Source organism: Kryptolebias marmoratus, linkage group LG19, assembly GCF_001649575.2.
Source record: "Kryptolebias marmoratus isolate JLee-2015 linkage group LG19, ASM164957v2, whole genome shotgun sequence".
Lineage (NCBI taxonomy): Eukaryota > Metazoa > Chordata > Actinopteri > Cyprinodontiformes > Rivulidae > Kryptolebias > Kryptolebias marmoratus.
This window is the reverse complement of record NC_051448.1, coordinates 7,521,973-7,538,726: the sequence shown is the minus strand read 5'-3', so window position 1 is coordinate 7,538,726 and position 16,754 is coordinate 7,521,973. Positions and strand designations below refer to the sequence as shown.

The window sequence follows — 16,754 nt, the reverse complement described above, 5'->3', positions numbered from 1 at the left end:
ACATCGATTTTTGCTGTAAACAAGATTTGTGTACAAATGAATCCATAAAGAGACACCATCTACAGTCCTGGTCATTAAAGCAACATATAAGCTTCCTAATCGAGCTTTAAATGAAGTTCTCTAACTGCTTTGTCTTCAGAAATAATCCTTTCAATTTACTTTGAAAATGACCTTTTTTCTTTGCCGGCTGCCGTAGCGCCGGGAAATCCTTTCATATAATGTTTAGCATCATTTTCAACAAACTAGGTGTCATTTCAAAGCTTCTGAGACGGAGAAATTGAAAATAATACCTTAGTATTGAAAAAGTCATCATTGCGACTCCTTTGTCCAGGATCACATAACATTTTAGGATGTTTTTCCCTTTGGAAGCCGTTTATATTGTCGTTCTGGACCGGCAGATATTGTAACATTTTGTTTGTTTTGCTTTAATGGAAGATGTTGACGCTATAACCAGCAGGTTCATATCAGCCATTTTAGGCACTACAACTGCATGAAACTTTGTTTTTGAACATAATCAGATGTAGAGCGTTAAGGATAGTAGTTTTTAAAAAGTGTTTATTTACAGTTCGTGTCAATTAAAATATATTTGGTCTTTTTTTTATCATGAAAGTATAAAAACAGCTGTAATTCCTGCTCAAGCTAACCAGAAAGCATGCTGTGGTGTTTAACGATACGACACTCTGAGTGGGTCCTGAATGCGCAGCAGCATCGAGTCCGCGCTGACAGGCGGCCTTGAAGCTGCAGTCTTGGCGTCTTCCGAGGTCTAGAAGAGAGGCGCGGACTGTCTGGGGTCGTCTGGCAGCACGCTGATGGAGTCCTCCGCCTTCCCACACAGCATGCAGAGCATGGTGTACTCCTGGAAGGTTCACAGAGCAGTTAGCTCCTGATGCTGAAGCTCGTTTACACAGAAGCAGGACGATTACAGAGTCACTGGAGGATCGTTAGAACCTCGTCTGGTCAGACCTCTTTCTCATATTAAAGAACAACATTATTACCCCTGCAAGTAAAAGCTATATCTGAACTTAAAACTGAACTTAACTATCAGATTTAATGAATGAGATAGTCTATGAGTGAGTGTATGCATTAGTGAGTTTGTATTATATTTACATTTTTTAGTATATTAGCTGAATGTGTAAGAATGGGGAAATATTGAGGATGTGGAAGGATGTTTATATGAATTTGGAGGTTGTCTATGAATATGTAGGGAAGAAAACGTTTATATTTTTATTGTATCTTGATTTATAAATTGCTCTAAGTAGAGTGAAGCTCTACTTAGAAGCTTCTTAAGATCCAATAGTGCAAAATGCAAATTCTTGCAATTTTTTGACTGGTCTTAAGATTTTGATCAGGAGTGTATAGTTTTTATTACATAAATTTTGAGGCTGTAAGGTTGAATACGTATGTATTCTTACTGGTTTTTTGACCCTTAAACTGTATGTATTTTAACGTGCAGTAACGCCCAACCAGGGACTGGAGTTGCGAATCAGCTGTAGCTGTGCACGGTTTGTCCAACGCATCAGCTACATGTCCTGTTCTACGTTTGTGTGCACTGTCCCTGTCAAAAAAAACTAATAAATGATGCGAAACAAACCACCACTTACTTGATATTCGTCTACAACAGAGAAAGTGTACTCGTGTCTGGCGATGACGTGGTCGCAGTTTTTGCAGACATCTAGGAAGAGATGCAGAGATTTGTCTTCAATGTGTACTGGACAAGGACAGTCAAAACTACTGACATAAATGCTCTTTAAAAAGGCTTTCAAACCAGTTTTGGGGTACCAGGCTGCAGCCTTTTGGACCCATTCACTGATTTACAAGAGACATTCCTGCTTATTTTGGGATGAATCCCCCTAAATTAACCCCCAGTACTTCTGATCTCAATTTGCTGTGAATACACTGAGGTTTTTTTGTGTGTGTGTCCAGAAGCTGAATGATAATCAGAGACACTAACGGTCATAAGTGACAATTTCCTCCCCATCATCATCGCTACTGGCTTTGTTGTTTATCAACACGAAGTCCTTCTGGTGGCAGTTTGCACAGCCCAGGTAGTTCATCAAGTAGGAGCCGTTTTCCAGACAAGTGTTGCCCTGAGCAAGAGACGAGAAGGGGGAAAAAAAAAAGATCAGTTCCATCATCCTGGGCACACGAGCCAAAAAAAACCAACACAACAACATTAAAATGGGTGTTGGCAGCTGCTCAAATAACTTGTATTTTAGAGTCAAAAACAAATCTACAACGGCTTCGACTTACCCGATCCGGGTACTCTTTATGCACACAGCCGGCACACATTTTACCTTTAAAATTATAACTTTTAAATTAAACGAAAAAGGGAAGTTGTAACGTAACAGTCAGTGAACTGCTAACATTTAGCTAAACTGTAGCCAAAAACACCCCAGGCTTTAGCGGTTCCTTGAAGCTGACCAGAGCCGTAGAACATCTTAACCGATCACGTCGATGTCAAAAAGAACGTTTTACCTTATCATTATGTTTTGTAGATCTACGTTCAGGCCGTTAAACTTCCGGGCGGCGTCACCTTCGGCGAACCGACGTAGAACTGTGCGTAATATACGCACAGTTAGAAAACATGGCGGCGCAGTAGCACAGGTTTTTGTTGCCATGTGAATTTTTGAGGTATCCGTGATTTTCTAATGATTAATTGTATTAATTGTTACGTGTAATAGATCGCACACAGCTTGTCTAAATGCTCTTAACTCTGTCTAGTGGTTCACTGTTCCTTATTTAGACAGCGTTCCTGTTTAGCTGCTAACTTTATTGGTGTTCAGCACTGACTGCATCTCAGTCTGACATTAAAACCACGCTGTGCTGCTGTTTTTAATTTTATACTTGAAGGTTTTTTTTATAGATTTAAGTTACGTTCTATCAATTACTCGATCTGTTCTCATTTCACCTTTTCAGAAATGGCAGAAGTCCAGCCTCCACAGAAGAAGGTGCCTAAAACTCCTGTGAAGAAAAAATCTCCACCAGCCTCCAAGAAACCCAAAATAACCTACTGTATTTTGTGTCGCAGCAATTATTTAAAACATGTAAACGGCTCTAAATAATACGTTTTAGTTTGCTGAAATGTAGACTTGTGTCGATTTCCCTCCTTCTTAAATAAGTTGTGATCCTAATATTGTTTTTTTTTTTTTTTAAATGCAGGATGCACATGAGCACATGCACAGCATGCTCCATCACAGGGAGCTGGAGACGGTGTTGGGCAAGTGAGCATCTCTTTGATCAGAAACACAGATGAATAGAAACTTAACTCGATACGGCTGACGACGCAGTGTGATCTGATCGATTTATTGTTTTCAAACGTCTTCTTTTCCCAAAACAGGGATGCCTCTCATGATTGCCAGGCATGTATGGTGAAGTCTTTAGGTTTAAATCAGTTCGCAAAGCACGTCTCAACAGCTCAACACAAAATGAAGTTGAAGAACTTGAAGACCAAAAACATCAAGCCCGTCTCTCTGTTCAAGAGTCTGAGCACAGAGACCATCACCAGAATCCTGAACAGAAATAAGGCTCTGAAGAAAGTGGAGTAAGAATTCAACACGGCCCTTTTTTGTTTCTTGTTTTTAAATACTCAGTTTTAATTTCTGTGTGTGTGTTTCTTAGGAAGAAATCAATGAAAAAAAATAAAAAGAAACAGAAGCAGGAAGCTGAGCAGAAGCAAATGAAAATGCAGCCCGGTGTCGGCAGCAAAAAGACTTTGGCGTCTCAGGTGGCGACGCAGGGGAAATCCAAACAAAAGCAGACGAAGGCGTCGAAATCGTGGCAGCGAGCTCCCTGCGATGGAAGCAACGGTGCCGTTGTTCAAAACAAGGAGAACAAAACATCCAGTCTGCAAAGACCCATTTACTGCAGAGGAGCAGCTTTTCACAATGCAAGCTGGAGGCCAAATTATCACAGAGGAGCGCCCGGAGGTCAGCCTTTTCACCACCATTACTGCCAGGATCAGTTTCCTCCATCAGCTCACCACCTGAGGTTTCATCCTTTCCTCGGCAACAAACGGTCAAGATTTGGGAACTTCCAAAATTCCAGCTTTTCTGAAAGTTCAGATGGCTACCAAACGGGTGCCTTTGATGTGCCCACACCAGATGCGTCGCCTGCAGTCAGCCGGGGCAACTATTACGACACCCAGTATAATTACGCAACAAGTAACGCCTTCACCAGTGACCAGCTCCCTGAAAGCGGAACTCTCCTGTTTGACCCTAAAGAAAGCGCGAACACCGAGTCACCTCAGCTGGAGGGTTCAAGCTGCTCGGCTCAACCTGCTTCAGGAAACACGCCCGCCGGCGCCGCTCCTGTCCGGGACGTCGACGTCAGCGCCGTGCTGAAGCAAATCAGGAGAGAGCTCGGCGTGAGGGAGCCGTGCCGGGCGGATCGGGAAGCCCGGAAGCAGAGCAGCGAGGCCGGCGTCGGGGCGGCTGATGGGAGCGGCGTGCATCGAACAGAAGGCACTCTGTCTCTCACTGTGGTCGCTCCACAGGCAGGCGCCTCTGCCGCTCCTGTTAAACCAAAACAGACAAGTTCCAGAGAGACACAGGAAACAGGCCGGTCCTTCAAGATGAGCTCGGCGGCGGAAGAGGAGCGGGTAAACGGCGAGGAAGGAGAACCTCAGCTGGCCAGAGATGCTTCAAGTTCTCTCAAGATCACAGTCTTTGAGCCCAACTTGAACCTCGCTCGTAAAGTCCGGATCGCCCACAAAGCAGCTCAGGGGGACAACTCAGCTCCACGTAAATTAGTCCTGGACAAGTTGCTCAGCTTTTCAGGAGCCAAGAGTAAATTAAGCTGGAGGGAGATGTACAACGTGAGGAAAAGGAGGAGCTTAGAAGACAAGTCCCGGTGAGGACTCCAACATGACATGAGGCGTTTGATTTTACTTTTTGCTTCTTTATGTCGCTTATAATAATTATTATTATTATTATTTACAGGTTTAGAACTGAGTTGGTAAACCAGTTGACCGATAATGAAAGCGCTGCACAGGACGGTGATCTTTCCCTGTCTGAGGGTTTCCAGTGGGAGTCGTTGTCAGACAGACCTTTAGTCCCACCTGTGAGCTTACCGCCGCCGCCGCCTCCTTCGAGTGACGCTGACACAGAGACGCCAACTGCTCCTCGGCCACAGGATCCCACAGAGACGCCTCCCGGTGCGGCTCAGGCAGCCTGCAGCAGCCAGCCAGTCCTAAAGGTCTCTGTTAAAGCAGAACCAAACGAGGAGAATGAGACGGGAGAGCTGAGGGGAGAGAATAATGCCGACAAGAGGAAACGTAGTAAGATGGCGGTAAGTTGTGCTCCGTCACGTAGAGCTCTGCTGCAGCGTCCAGTTTAACAGGTGCAGTTTCACTGTTGTGTGTTCTTGCAGGGTGATGGTGTTTCAGGGGGTAAAAAGAAGAAAACAAAGTCAAACAAGGGTAATTCTGCTGCTTTCAAATTCATTTTATTATTAAGAAGAATAGTTATGCCATAAAGTCTGAAATAAATGAACTCAAACTTTAGTTGGGTTAAAAAAATAACAATAATTTATTAAATTAACTCAATAAAAACTTTCTTGAAACATATTTTGGGTCTAAAATAGTCAGAACATTGTATAAAAATGTAAATAAATAAATTAGTTATTAGTTGTCTAAAGCCTAATAAAATGAAAGACCTACCATTCGTTAAAGGAATGCATGTAGATGACTCTCAGCTACTACCACACCAAAACGTAGCTTAATATCTGTAAAACTGACTAAGTTAGAGCCATTTTTGTGTAGTTAAGGCCAGGTAGCTGTGGCGGCCATCTAAAAGTTCATCAGTTGTTGACGCACAAACAAAGATCCGAAAACAGCAGCAGTGATTAGGTGACTCTGTTCTAACATTTTAGTTTTTCTTTACAATATTTCTGTGGATATAAGAGTTTAACTGGTTTATAAATCATTGTATTCTGTTTTTATTTATCATGTCTGAAGTATTTTGGGGGGGAAAGGACTCCCAGTCGGCGAGGGAGACTCGCGGTCGGGTTCTTCACATTCAGTTTAACTTTAATGCATGTAAGAATTTCCAAAGCGTCCCCTGTTTATCTGCAGAGCAGAGTCAGATGGACCAGCTGCTGGCCGTCTCGCTGAGGGAAGACGAGTTGAGTCGTTCCTTTCAGGATTTGGACAAATCTCTGATCCAGGCCCGGAATGCCCTGCAGGCCGCCTACGCAGAGGTCCAGAGGCTTCTTCTGCTGAGACAGCAGGTGCTGCCGCCAATGTCGCACGACACGCGTTTGTCTGCTCCACGGACCAGTGTTCCCGCTGTAGATCGACACGAACGTTTCATCTTCTGTTTCAGTTTTCTGCTGAGGTCAACGGTCTGAGAGCAAAGCGCATCGAGATCCTGCAGGGAATGCAAGGTAAAAGAAACAGGAACACACCCAAAACCAAAAGGCGGGGTGTCAGTCATTAAAGCACCTGGTTTAAATGACTGACATGTGGGCGTTCTTCTGGAGAACTCGATGATTTGGCGAGGAGGTAATTAAATAATTTGAGTCAGGTGTGTTGGAGCAGAAAAACCTAAAACTTCCAGGACAGCGGAGCCTCAAGGCCTGGAGTCTGACACTCCTGATCAAAATGTTCCAAAGGTGCAAAATGATAAAGTCACAATGAAACAATCTAATGTTTTTAGTGTCTCAAACAATTGAACCATAGATGTGCTGAATGAGTGGATAAGCTGATCGTATGAACCGAGCCTGCAAGACTTTTTTTAGGCCTTATAGAGATGCATGAAGCTTAAGAAGTCACAAAGAGCTTTTTAAAGTGAAAAAAAATAGTTGAGAAAGTAATCTGTGTTCTCTAAAACAAAAACTCTGAATAATAGTAATAAATGTGCTAATGGAAGGAGATTCTAATTAAACTAATATTACAAACTGAAAAAAGAAGGCTGAAAGTGTTTTATTTTCCACAACCCTTTTTAGTCAGTGTTTTTGTTGACAGACCAGGCAGAGGGTTAATTTTTATGACAAAATGTAAGACTGTAAGAGTTTTGGATCTAAAACAGAAAGAAGCATTACAACTTCAACCCAGCTGGAAGCACAGTGGAGGGACTATCATAGTTTGGGGTTGCTACCACTGGTCATGGACACCTTGCAAACACTTGGAGTTAAAAAAAAAATGAAAAGAAGAGGCTCCAGGAAATTTTTGATGAAACCAATAAAAATGAGACGAGAAGTGCAGCAGGTTGTGGAAGATCAGAGCACATTTTCTGAACAAAATCCTAATCTGACGTTCTCTTTAACCTTTCCTCAGAAGGTTATCCCGCAGCAGCCTCATCATCCGCCGCGCCGCCTCCTTCCTTTACGAGCCAGCAGCCGCCCGCTGCAGCCCCAGCATCATCCATCGCCCACCCTCCTCCAGCTCCCCTCGCTCTGTCAGCGGTGGCGGTGAAGCAGGATGTCAGCCATTTTGCCACGACCGAGCAGGCTGCTTTTCCGAAAGCTGCCGAGGTCCTTCTGAACCAACCCGCCCTCTTGTTTCCCTCCGACGTGCTCCCCCCGATGCTGCTCCAGCCATCACACTTATCCACCTCCTTTGCTCAACAACCTGCAGCAGAGAGCTCCACGTCGGCGAAGTTGCCCGTTCCCGGACCACCTGCCGGCAGGCCGCAAGAGCAAGAGGCGAGGGCGGCGTTGAAGGGCTGCGGGAAGACAGAGGTGCTGGCCCAGAAAGCCCAACCGTCTGAGAGCGAGTCTGCGCCGCCGCCTGCAGGGGATGAAGAGCCTGCAGCAAACAAAACAGAGAGGAAACCGTCGGACGAGGACAACGGAGGCAGCGAGAGCGACAGCTCAGTGGAAATGATCGATTCCTCCAACCTGGAGGTCATAGATATCGATGAATCAGACGGCGAGAACTCGGCGGAGAGGAACCCTGCGGTTCAGCCCGAGGCTCCGCAGAGGCCCGCCAGCGTGGAGGTCAGCTCTGCGAGCACTCAGACGGCCCAGCAAGATGAACCGGAGAGGTGAGGCTCACTCAGGGTCATTTTAGGGATGAAAATCTTATAAAGGCGAAGTTTACACTTCAGGATTCAATAAATGTCTGTTTTTTTTTTTTCTTTTTAATCCTTCAGCAAATTTCAGCCTTCAGTCACTGCAAGGAAAGATGCCAGCCCCCGTCCAGGTGAGTTTCACTCCTTCTGTTTACTCTTAGATGCATCATCTAACAAACCGTGGCTAAAAACGTTGTGTTTTCAGAGTCTGTTGAGGATGACGAGCCGTCTTTAGGGTCCTTTTCTAACCACGCTGGTCCCGTTCACGGCCTGCAGGTCCACGACGGGCTGCTGTACACGTGTTCAGCAGACAACACGGCTCGGGCCTACAGCCTCATGGTACGTCGTTAGGAATGTACACATACACACTTTTATGTGTTTTAAATAATCTGCACATTTAACTTTCTTCATCTGAAATTATGATGAGCAATACATCTACTTACTGTGGAGCTAATTTTAGTTGCTGCAGCGGTTTTTACAGAACATTTACTTTTTGGCTTTTTTTGGGGGGGGGGGGGCTTTTAGTGAAATTTGTCTTTGTGTTTCCAGACCAGAGAGTGCGAAGCCATTTTTCAGGGTCACACGAACAAAGTCAACTGCCTGCTGGTGTCGTCCGGTCGGAACGCGCCAACGCGCCTCTACACCGGATCCAGCGACGAGACCATCCGCTGTTACAGCATAAAGGTACAACGTGCATTTGCAAAGTTAACGACGCAGAAAAAAAACAAACAAGCAGAAAAATAAGTCACAGTACGAAGCTTTGATTCGGAAGATTTAACGATCTTGTCATTTAAAGGTGTTAAAATAAGGAAATTCAACCGAAACCTGAATGACTAAAAAGCGCTTTGGTGTCCCTGGACTAGAACAAATGAGGCCAAACTGCGCTTGAGACTTTGGCTCACTTGATGCGTTTGGCTCCATAAAAGATGGCAGACCTTCAAACTCTACGGGTTTTGAGTAAAGTCAAGAACCCGGTCAGGTGCGCAGCTGGTAGGAGCTTTGCGATGCACAGGCTTTGTACGATTCAGACACCTAAAAAGTCCCTCACCTGTGCTCGAACACGTGCTGCTCGTGTGGCCCGAAAGTCACAAGCACGTCTGACTTCCCAGCAGATACTTTCTGGTTTTACCTCTCAGCTTCTGCCACGAGATTTAAAAACAAGACATCTGTTTCATATTAAACACATCTGGATGAAGGGTGAGTTCATCACATGTGAAAGCAGGAAGTTTTACTGGATGCAGATTATTCCTGTGGATTATGCTTCAGATGTTTCTTAATTATTGTTTACTTTAATTTCATGTAACATTAGTTGTATTTCAAACATCTGCATCCTTTTAAAAACACTCTGACCCTCACTGAAGACGGAGTTCAGCTTTAATTAATTAAGACATTTTTCTTTACTTCTAGTCTAAGAAGTGTCTGGAGCAGATCTCCCTACCGGACAGGGTGTTGTGTTTGCACATAGCCTGGAATATTTTGTACGCCGGGCTCGCCAACGGCTCCGTGACCAGCTATGATCTGAAGGTGAGTTTGACTATTTTTAAATACTGGAGCAACAACAAACTACAAGCGAGTCAGGTTTGCTGCATTTGACCCGCTGAAGACGTTTGGTTCATTTAGGTTTCATTTTCTCCAGATGTCAAATCGTGTATTTTGTGTTTTTTTTTCCCTTCAGACCCTGAAGGAGCTGGACGTGTTCGAGTGCCACGGCCCGCGGGGCGTGAGCTGCCTCGGCACGGCTCAGGAGGGCGCCCGGCGGCTGCTGCTGGTCGGCTCATACGACAGCACCATCAGCGTTCGCGACGCCAAGAACGGTCTGCTGCTGCGCTCGCTGGAGGGTCACACCAAGACGGTGCTCTGCATGAAGGTGGGCGCAGCGTCCCGTTTGCTCCAACGAAACAAAAATAGAAGTTATCACTGCGAGTTCAGACGATGAATTTAAAGGTTTTAATGGAAATCCGGAGCTGAATCCACTTTTTAATTCAAGAAAATAGCAACATATTTTATATTTAGACTTCTCAGATTCTTAAAGACCCATTAGGTTTAGTAACATGTTAATAAAATCCAAGTATTATAAATGTTTCTGTTCAGATTGTTTGGTTTCAGCTTCTCTTCTGCAGTTTACTGTATTTATAAAAGGTGTCGCCTCTAACTGACCTCCTGACTGATAATAAAATATTAATAAATTATTTTCCAGGTGAATCTTACCTTATTTGTTGTTCTCAGGTGGTGAACGATCTGGTCTTCAGTGGCTCCAGCGACACATCCATCCACGCTCACAACATCCACGTGAGTGCTTTTGGTCCCGTTCCCACGCGGATTCGTGCAGCAGATTTCCCCAAATCTATGGTTTGTTGTCTTGCTTGCGCAGTCACCGTTACTGTCGTACACGTTTTTTGTTCGCAGACGGGCGAGCTGCTCCGGATCTACAAGGGTCACGGGCACGCCGTCACGTCCATCGTCATCCTGGGGAAAGTCATGGTGACGGCCTGCCTGGATAAACTGGTCCGAGTTTATGAGCTACAGGTATTCGTGTCTCTACATCGTGTGATGAAAATACTCCTTAATGTTAGGAATGATTTGGTGGCTTTGATTTAGGTTTTAAAGATTAGGAGACTTCAGAGGAGTTGAAACAGGGGCTGACTTTGGAGAGAACGTTCATGAGATATTTTGTTAACAAGCAGACAGGGTTGACTCCAACAGGTAGCACCCTCAGCTACTACCACGCCAAATTCTATCTCCATAGCTGTAAAATTGACTGAGTTGTAGCCATTTTAGTGTTTGCTAAGGTTGCTTAGCTGTGGCAGCCATCTTGATTGAGATTGACTCCAAAAGTTAATGAGTTGTAGACGTGCATCCAGTGATTAGTTTCTGAGAGTTTCGCTAAAATCTGTCCAGTGGTTGATGAGACATTTTGCTAACAGACAGATAGACACCGGTGTTTACATGGTCGCCCCCTTTTTCATGATCTGCCTTCTTGTTTTGTCTGTTTCAGTCTCACGATCGCCTGCAGGTGTACGGCGGCCACAGTGACATGGTGATGTGCATGGCCGTTCACAAGAGTGTGGTACGTGGACCGAAACCCGTCTGCACCGTAAACGTCACGCGGGAAAGATCGTCGCGTTCACTGTCACTTGTTCCTCTCAGATTTACACGGGCTGTTACGACGGAACAGTTCAGGCTGTGAAACTCAACCTGATGAAAAACCACCGGTGCTGGGTAAGAGCCAGGTGGCCGGAGTGGCGCCTTCGTCCCGCCGCCCTCAGCCGCTTCCCGACGTGACTTCAGTGACCGTGTGTGTCTGTCCTCTGTGCAGTGGCAGGGCTGCTCCCTGATCTTCGGCGTCCCGGAGCACCTTGTCCATCACCTCACCAGGGATCACAGCAACCCAAATCTGCAGACCGTCAAGTGTCGCTGGAAGGACTGCAACGCCTTTTTCGCCACGCAGCAGGCGGTTAGACAGGTGAGCTGCTTCTGAAACGTGGTTTTAAGTCACAAGTTTTTGTTTTTAAGCAGGAAATACACTAATAGAGTCATCCATCTGTGAAAGTAGGAATGTTTGGGGCTTCTTAGCCTTCAATTTGTTTACGAATCAGAGATTTACGAAAGGATTACTGATGCATTTTAGTTATCTTAAAACTCAAGTGATTACAGATGATTTTGTTAAATCTGTTAAACCTAAAACCTCTTAAGCCAATATTATACCAGTCAACTACAGACGCAGGCCGCACAAAATCACACCCAAGGGCTACAAAAGGGCCGCGGGCCACACTTTGGACACCCCTGTGATAGCATGCATTTTTGCCAAATTGACTCCTAAGTTGTTCTTGTCTAAAATCGGTGATGGTACAGGATAGAAAACTTTATTAATTCCCTGCAGGAAGTCGTAACAACAGAGGTAAAACATAAAAATGATCATTTATCTGTACACGGTGCAGTATGCTGATGTTTGTAAGCTGGATGAATCAATCAGTGAATGGAGATTCTGGGTTGATGTTGTTTATTGATGAGTTCTGTCCTTCACTTCACACCTGACCGGACCTGTTTTCCCTGCAGGAGCTGCCCGAACACATGCAGAGCCACGTGGAGAACGACAGTAAACCCCAACCTTGACGGGAACCGAAGGGGAAGTGCTGAACGAGCGAACACTAAAAGGTTTTGTTTTATTGTTATTTTGTTTGTTTGCTTTACGGACACGGCTGCTGTAATTATTCCAGCACAGAGTTGGTGATTGATGAGCCGCATCCTCTCCTCCTCTGTCAGCACTTTCCTGAAACTCCTCCTAATTCTTACATGATTTGCATTTGAAGCTGTTCTGTTTCATAGGTAAAAAATAATTTATTGCTCTTCTTTTTGGGATCAGTTGACACTTCATCCAAACGTAATGGAAGATTCGCCAAATGTTTTTTTTTTTTATTGCCGTGTGATTAGCAGCCGCGGTCGGAGACGATCATCGGGGCTTTTTGTGAAGCAGAATTCCAGGAGTTTATGTGTGAAATAGGAAGAATCTGGATGGACTGAAAGGAAAAAGGACATCAGGTCTGTGGCGCAGACCCTGTATTTTTTTTTTTTAAAGCTTCTTTGTTCGAAACATTACCCATAATGCAACTCCACCATGAAACATTAAAACTTGTGCAGAAGCCTCAACTTTTCCGCCTCGAAATTAAAATTCTCCCTTTAGAGCAGGAATGTAATTCATCGTTTTTCCTCATTAACTGATTTCTTTTATTAATATAAAGTGTATAATTATAAACCTTCACATTTCTGACACTGTGGTTGTGTAAATGTTTCTTTTCCTTGCATTTAAAACCAAATTATTTGAGAGAAACTTTAAGGTGCTGCCTTAGGCGTGCCTCACTTTTTTGTATTTTATACCTACTGTATGTGTACAGCAACAAAAAAAAATTAAATGTTTATTTCAGCAGTTGTGCTTCCACAATAATTTAGGCAGAATACACTTTAAATATCTTTACAACACAAACTTTAACAGGGAAGGTAAGTCTGCATTCCGACTTTAAATCCTATAAATATTTCCTAAAAGTAGTTTCAGCTTCAAGCTTTCATCACCCAAACCTTAAACTCTTCACAGAAGTCCACATATTAAAGCAGAATAATACAGAAGGTAAGACGAGCTTGCTTTAGTGGAAAAACCAGAAACTTTTAGGAGTTTAGTCTCAGTGAGCCGGTCCTGGATGAGACGATCTAAGAGTACATGGTCAGCTGAAGCCACTGGAAAGTTAGAAAAAAGAGAAAATGTTAGCGCAACAAACTTTTATTTCCTAAATAAAAAGATAAACTTTGTGTTCTGTGAAGGTTTCTTGGTGCCTGCGTGTAGAAAACGTGTTGCTGTTTCACTCGTGACGTCTCTAATCAAATCTAACAACAAATATTAGACGTTCAGCACAGAACTGCGTCACGAAGGCTGGATGAGGAGGTGCGGGGCCGGGGGGAAGTAAGGGTGCAGAGGGTGCCAGAGGACATGCATGTCGCCCTCTGCCTTTCACGCCCGAGTTTTAGACTAAGATCAGATGTTGATCGACAGCTGCAGCGCTCGGACCATCTGTTGCAGCTCTGGTACAGCCTATTTTGTGTCGGCTCAGGTCTGTTAGCTGTGGCGGCCATCTTGAATCGGGTTAATCAGCTGTAGATGTGCAGTCAGTGATTACTTCCTGAGAGTTTCACTGAAATCCGTCCAGTTGTTCGTGAGATATTTTGCTAACAGACAAACAGGGTTGACTGTTTTAAGGGTTTAATCAAAGCTCTACAGATTTCAGCTCAGTATCTGTAAGATTAGCTGACTTGTGTTTGCTAAGCTTGCTTTGTTGTGGCGTCCATCTTGGATTAGAGTTACAACCACTTTAGGAAAGTTGTGATAAAACCGGTTTAGTTTTTCATGAGATATTTTTTGCTAACCGTACAGACGAGCGCTCACACACGCAGACGTGGGTTAAAAATATGATTGCTCCATCCTTGCCGGCGGGTGACAACCGAAGCGAATCACAGAATGTGAAACAGAAAGCGACTCACCTCCAGGACGTTGAGTTTAATTAATCCGTCGCCGTCTTTGTCGAAAGCCTTAAAAGCTCCTGAAAAACACACGAGATGGTCCCACATCCGACTCTTTATGTGCAGCTGGCTTTAATCTTTCTGATACGACTTATTCATGTAACCATGACGACGTTTGATGAGGTTTGGTTTGAACTTACTGAACATGCCCTCCAGTCTGACAAAGCAGCAGATGTAGCTGTCAAAATCGATGTTGAGGTGTTCGTCGGCGTAGCGCATGGCTATGATGTCGTACAGCTGTTTGTTCAGCTGAAACCCTGAGGAGTGAACAGTGGAAATGTAACCCCGGTCCCCGGGTCACACACTCAGATATGGGCGATCATTAAGTTTTGGAAGAACATCCATACGAGTGATGAACAGACATGGCCCCATTTTTGACCTCGCAGATTCTTTTGATGGTGTTTCAAAAGGAAATATCTTCCAAAAGAACATCATGTATGGCCTGAAAATTGCCATCCTGGGTAATTTCGGTCCAAACTTTTAGAATTCGGCATCAAAACTGTCGTATCTTTTCTCATTTTCAAGTTGCTAACTGCTTAAAAATCAACTTTTTTGTAAATGGAAACACAAAATTCAGATTTTGAGATGCCAGGATCTCTCACAGAGACCATTTAAAGCTAGATTCCTATTATTTCAGGAAAGACGTTTGTGTTGGAGGAAGATTATTTCTCTGCAGGGCATAAAACTGGTTCTGGCTCTGCTGGTTGAGCTCCTGGTAATGCCACTTGGTCATGGTGTCCGATCCTGGTCCTGTAGGGCCACCATCCTACATGATTTAGATGTTTTTCTGCTCTTCAGCAGGCCTTCAGGTCCTGCAGGAGCCACTCAGTCCTTCAGATCAGGCGTCAAAGCAGAAAAACACCTAAAACCTGCAGGACAGCGGCCCTCCGGGACCAGGACTGGACACCATCCTGTTAGCTGTTTTATCGAACGTTTGGAGGATCATATCTTAAAAACCATAAAGAGTCGAAGCCTATAATGTGGTGTGTGTTCCTTATACATACAGATGTTTTTACAAAATAATGTTCACCAAAATCTGACTCAGTGACTCAGGGTTCACATCCTGAATCTGTGAATGTTTTCAAAGTCTTTCCATCTTGCTGCTCACCCGCATCGTTGACCGCGTTTCTCATCTCGAAACTGCTGATGGAGGACATCTTGTCCTTATCGAAACGCTTGAAGATGAGCTGCAGATATGAGGAGGTGTGATCAGTTTCAACTCGTCGGCGACAGGAAACGTTCCGCCGGAGACGGAGTCGGCTCTACCTGCCACTCCTTGATCTTTTTCCACAAGTGTTTGAACTCCTGGAAGTGCAGCTTCCCAGATCCGTCAGTCTGACGAAGAGTCAGTTACGGAAAGCTCAGCAGCGGAGACGTTCTCTCAGCTCCGGGCTTTAAAGGATACGTCCATCAAGGCGATCATACTTCGACACGTCTCGATGCTGAACCCGTCCGTCTTTATTTCTTTGTCTGTGAAAGCAGGAAAAAAAAAAAGAGGCGGCTTGATGAGAGCGCACGTGCTGCGATGGTGACCTTCATCTCTGCGGCGTGCTCACGTTTGGACAGAACGTTGTTCATGATCGTCTTCAGTTCGTTTGCACAGATCTCCATGTCCTGCGAGGAGGAGGAGGAGGAAGAGGAGGGATAAAACCACTCAAACATCAACATCGCCCTCGAGTCTTCAGTGCGTTCCTCCTACTTACCTCCCCAGCAATCTGTTTGTAAATGGCCCTGAAGTTCTTTTCCTCTTCAGTTTCCTCCTCGGGTTGCAGCAGCTTCAGCTGGAGGACAAACGGGGAGAAGATGTGATGACGTTTGTGCCGTTTTTACCAAAAATAACAAAAACACAAGAAGCTGCAGAAACAAAAGGTTCAAACTTTTATCATTTGAGTATCTTTTTCTACATGATTACTTGAGGATTATCCGATATCTGTGAACCTAAAAAGCTTTAAACTCGAGTTAGTGATCGTCCAACAACAAAAGGCGAGCGATAATGTTTTTGTGTTTTTGCTTTTTTGGGGTGAAGATTTAGTGTGGTGGTAGCTGAGAGTAGCTTCTCAGAGTATCCCACAATAATGTTATTTTCAAGGCTTGACCAGAACATTGAAGGAATTCTAGACCTTTAATTAAACCTCAGATTTAGGAAAACTGGATCCTTATAATCCTGAAAAATTCTCCTTTTTCTTGTCAGCAACAGAGTTTAAATTCTTTTTAAACTTATTTAGTTAATTAGCATTGGTTTTTAAGTTAAGGTTGTGAAAAGGTTGAATATTAGACAATACAAAGCAGGGGTGGAAATTAAGAATTTTGTCCACCAGCCACTATTTTTTGTTGTGACAAAAAGTAATTTCATATGATGATGATGATGATGATGATGATGGAGGTGGGTGGAAGCAGTTGTGGTGCCCTACAAGCTGAACAACTCCTCTTTCTGGACACTGCATGGTAATAACTAGACTTTTCTTATTTTATTTTGTTATTTTTAAACCATTAAAAGATGCATATCTGTACATAAAAAATTCAGACAAGTGAAATTTATTTTTGTGGAGTGTTTTTGAAGTATTTTTTTTTGTGCTTTTGTAAGTTTTTGTATGTAAGTTGTAATGTTTTTCAGACACTTGCTGCTTTTAATGCATAGATCTATTTGTGCTACCCACTTATATTTAACAGGTAGGATAT

At 44.0% G+C, this 16,754-nt stretch overlaps 3 protein-coding genes across 5 annotated transcripts in view; 1 reads left to right on the top strand and 2 right to left on the bottom strand.

Moving 5' to 3' along the window:
• Positions 1-537: 537 nt before the first annotated feature.
• On the bottom strand, positions 538-2,418 carry churc1 (churchill domain containing 1). Its single transcript, XM_017411861.3, has 4 exons — positions 2,251-2,418; positions 1,952-2,087; positions 1,602-1,672; positions 538-856 (listed from the first exon to the last, which is right to left on the bottom strand). The coding sequence occupies exons 1-4, from the start codon at positions 2,287-2,289 to the stop codon at positions 764-766; spliced, it is 339 nt and encodes a 112-aa protein (XP_017267350.1). The 5' UTR covers positions 2,290-2,418; the 3' UTR covers positions 538-763.
• Positions 2,419-2,568: 150 nt separating this feature from the next.
• Positions 2,569-12,777, top strand: znf106b (zinc finger protein 106b). Its single transcript, XM_017411949.3, has 21 exons — positions 2,569-2,631; positions 2,917-3,044; positions 3,160-3,221; positions 3,338-3,541; positions 3,619-4,848; positions 4,938-5,286; positions 5,368-5,416; positions 6,071-6,225; positions 6,321-6,381; positions 7,274-7,982; positions 8,091-8,140; positions 8,215-8,348; positions 8,559-8,693; positions 9,417-9,533; positions 9,685-9,876; positions 10,236-10,298; positions 10,416-10,535; positions 11,005-11,076; positions 11,157-11,228; positions 11,326-11,472; positions 12,066-12,777. Exons 2-21 carry the CDS (start codon positions 2,919-2,921, stop codon positions 12,120-12,122), a joined length of 4,104 nt encoding a protein of 1,367 aa, XP_017267438.1. The 5' UTR covers positions 2,569-2,631; positions 2,917-2,918; the 3' UTR covers positions 12,123-12,777.
• Positions 12,778-12,908: 131 nt separating this feature from the next.
• Positions 12,909-16,754, bottom strand: part of capn3b (calpain 3b) — a 13,703-nt gene continuing 9,857 nt past the window's right edge. For all 3 annotated transcript variants that reach the window (XM_017411952.3, XM_017411953.3, XM_017411954.3), the window contains 8 exons: positions 15,779-15,856; positions 15,632-15,689; positions 15,481-15,545; positions 15,342-15,410; positions 15,184-15,262; positions 14,216-14,332; positions 14,037-14,095; positions 12,909-13,238 (listed from right to left, as the gene is read on the bottom strand). In XM_017411952.3, the coding sequence (XP_017267441.3) occupies positions 13,212-13,238; positions 14,037-14,095; positions 14,216-14,332; positions 15,184-15,262; positions 15,342-15,410; positions 15,481-15,545; positions 15,632-15,689; positions 15,779-15,856 (552 nt within the window). In that variant the 3' untranslated portion in view covers positions 12,909-13,211. The remainder of the gene's footprint in view (positions 13,239-14,036; positions 14,096-14,215; positions 14,333-15,183; positions 15,263-15,341; positions 15,411-15,480; positions 15,546-15,631; positions 15,690-15,778; positions 15,857-16,754) is intronic.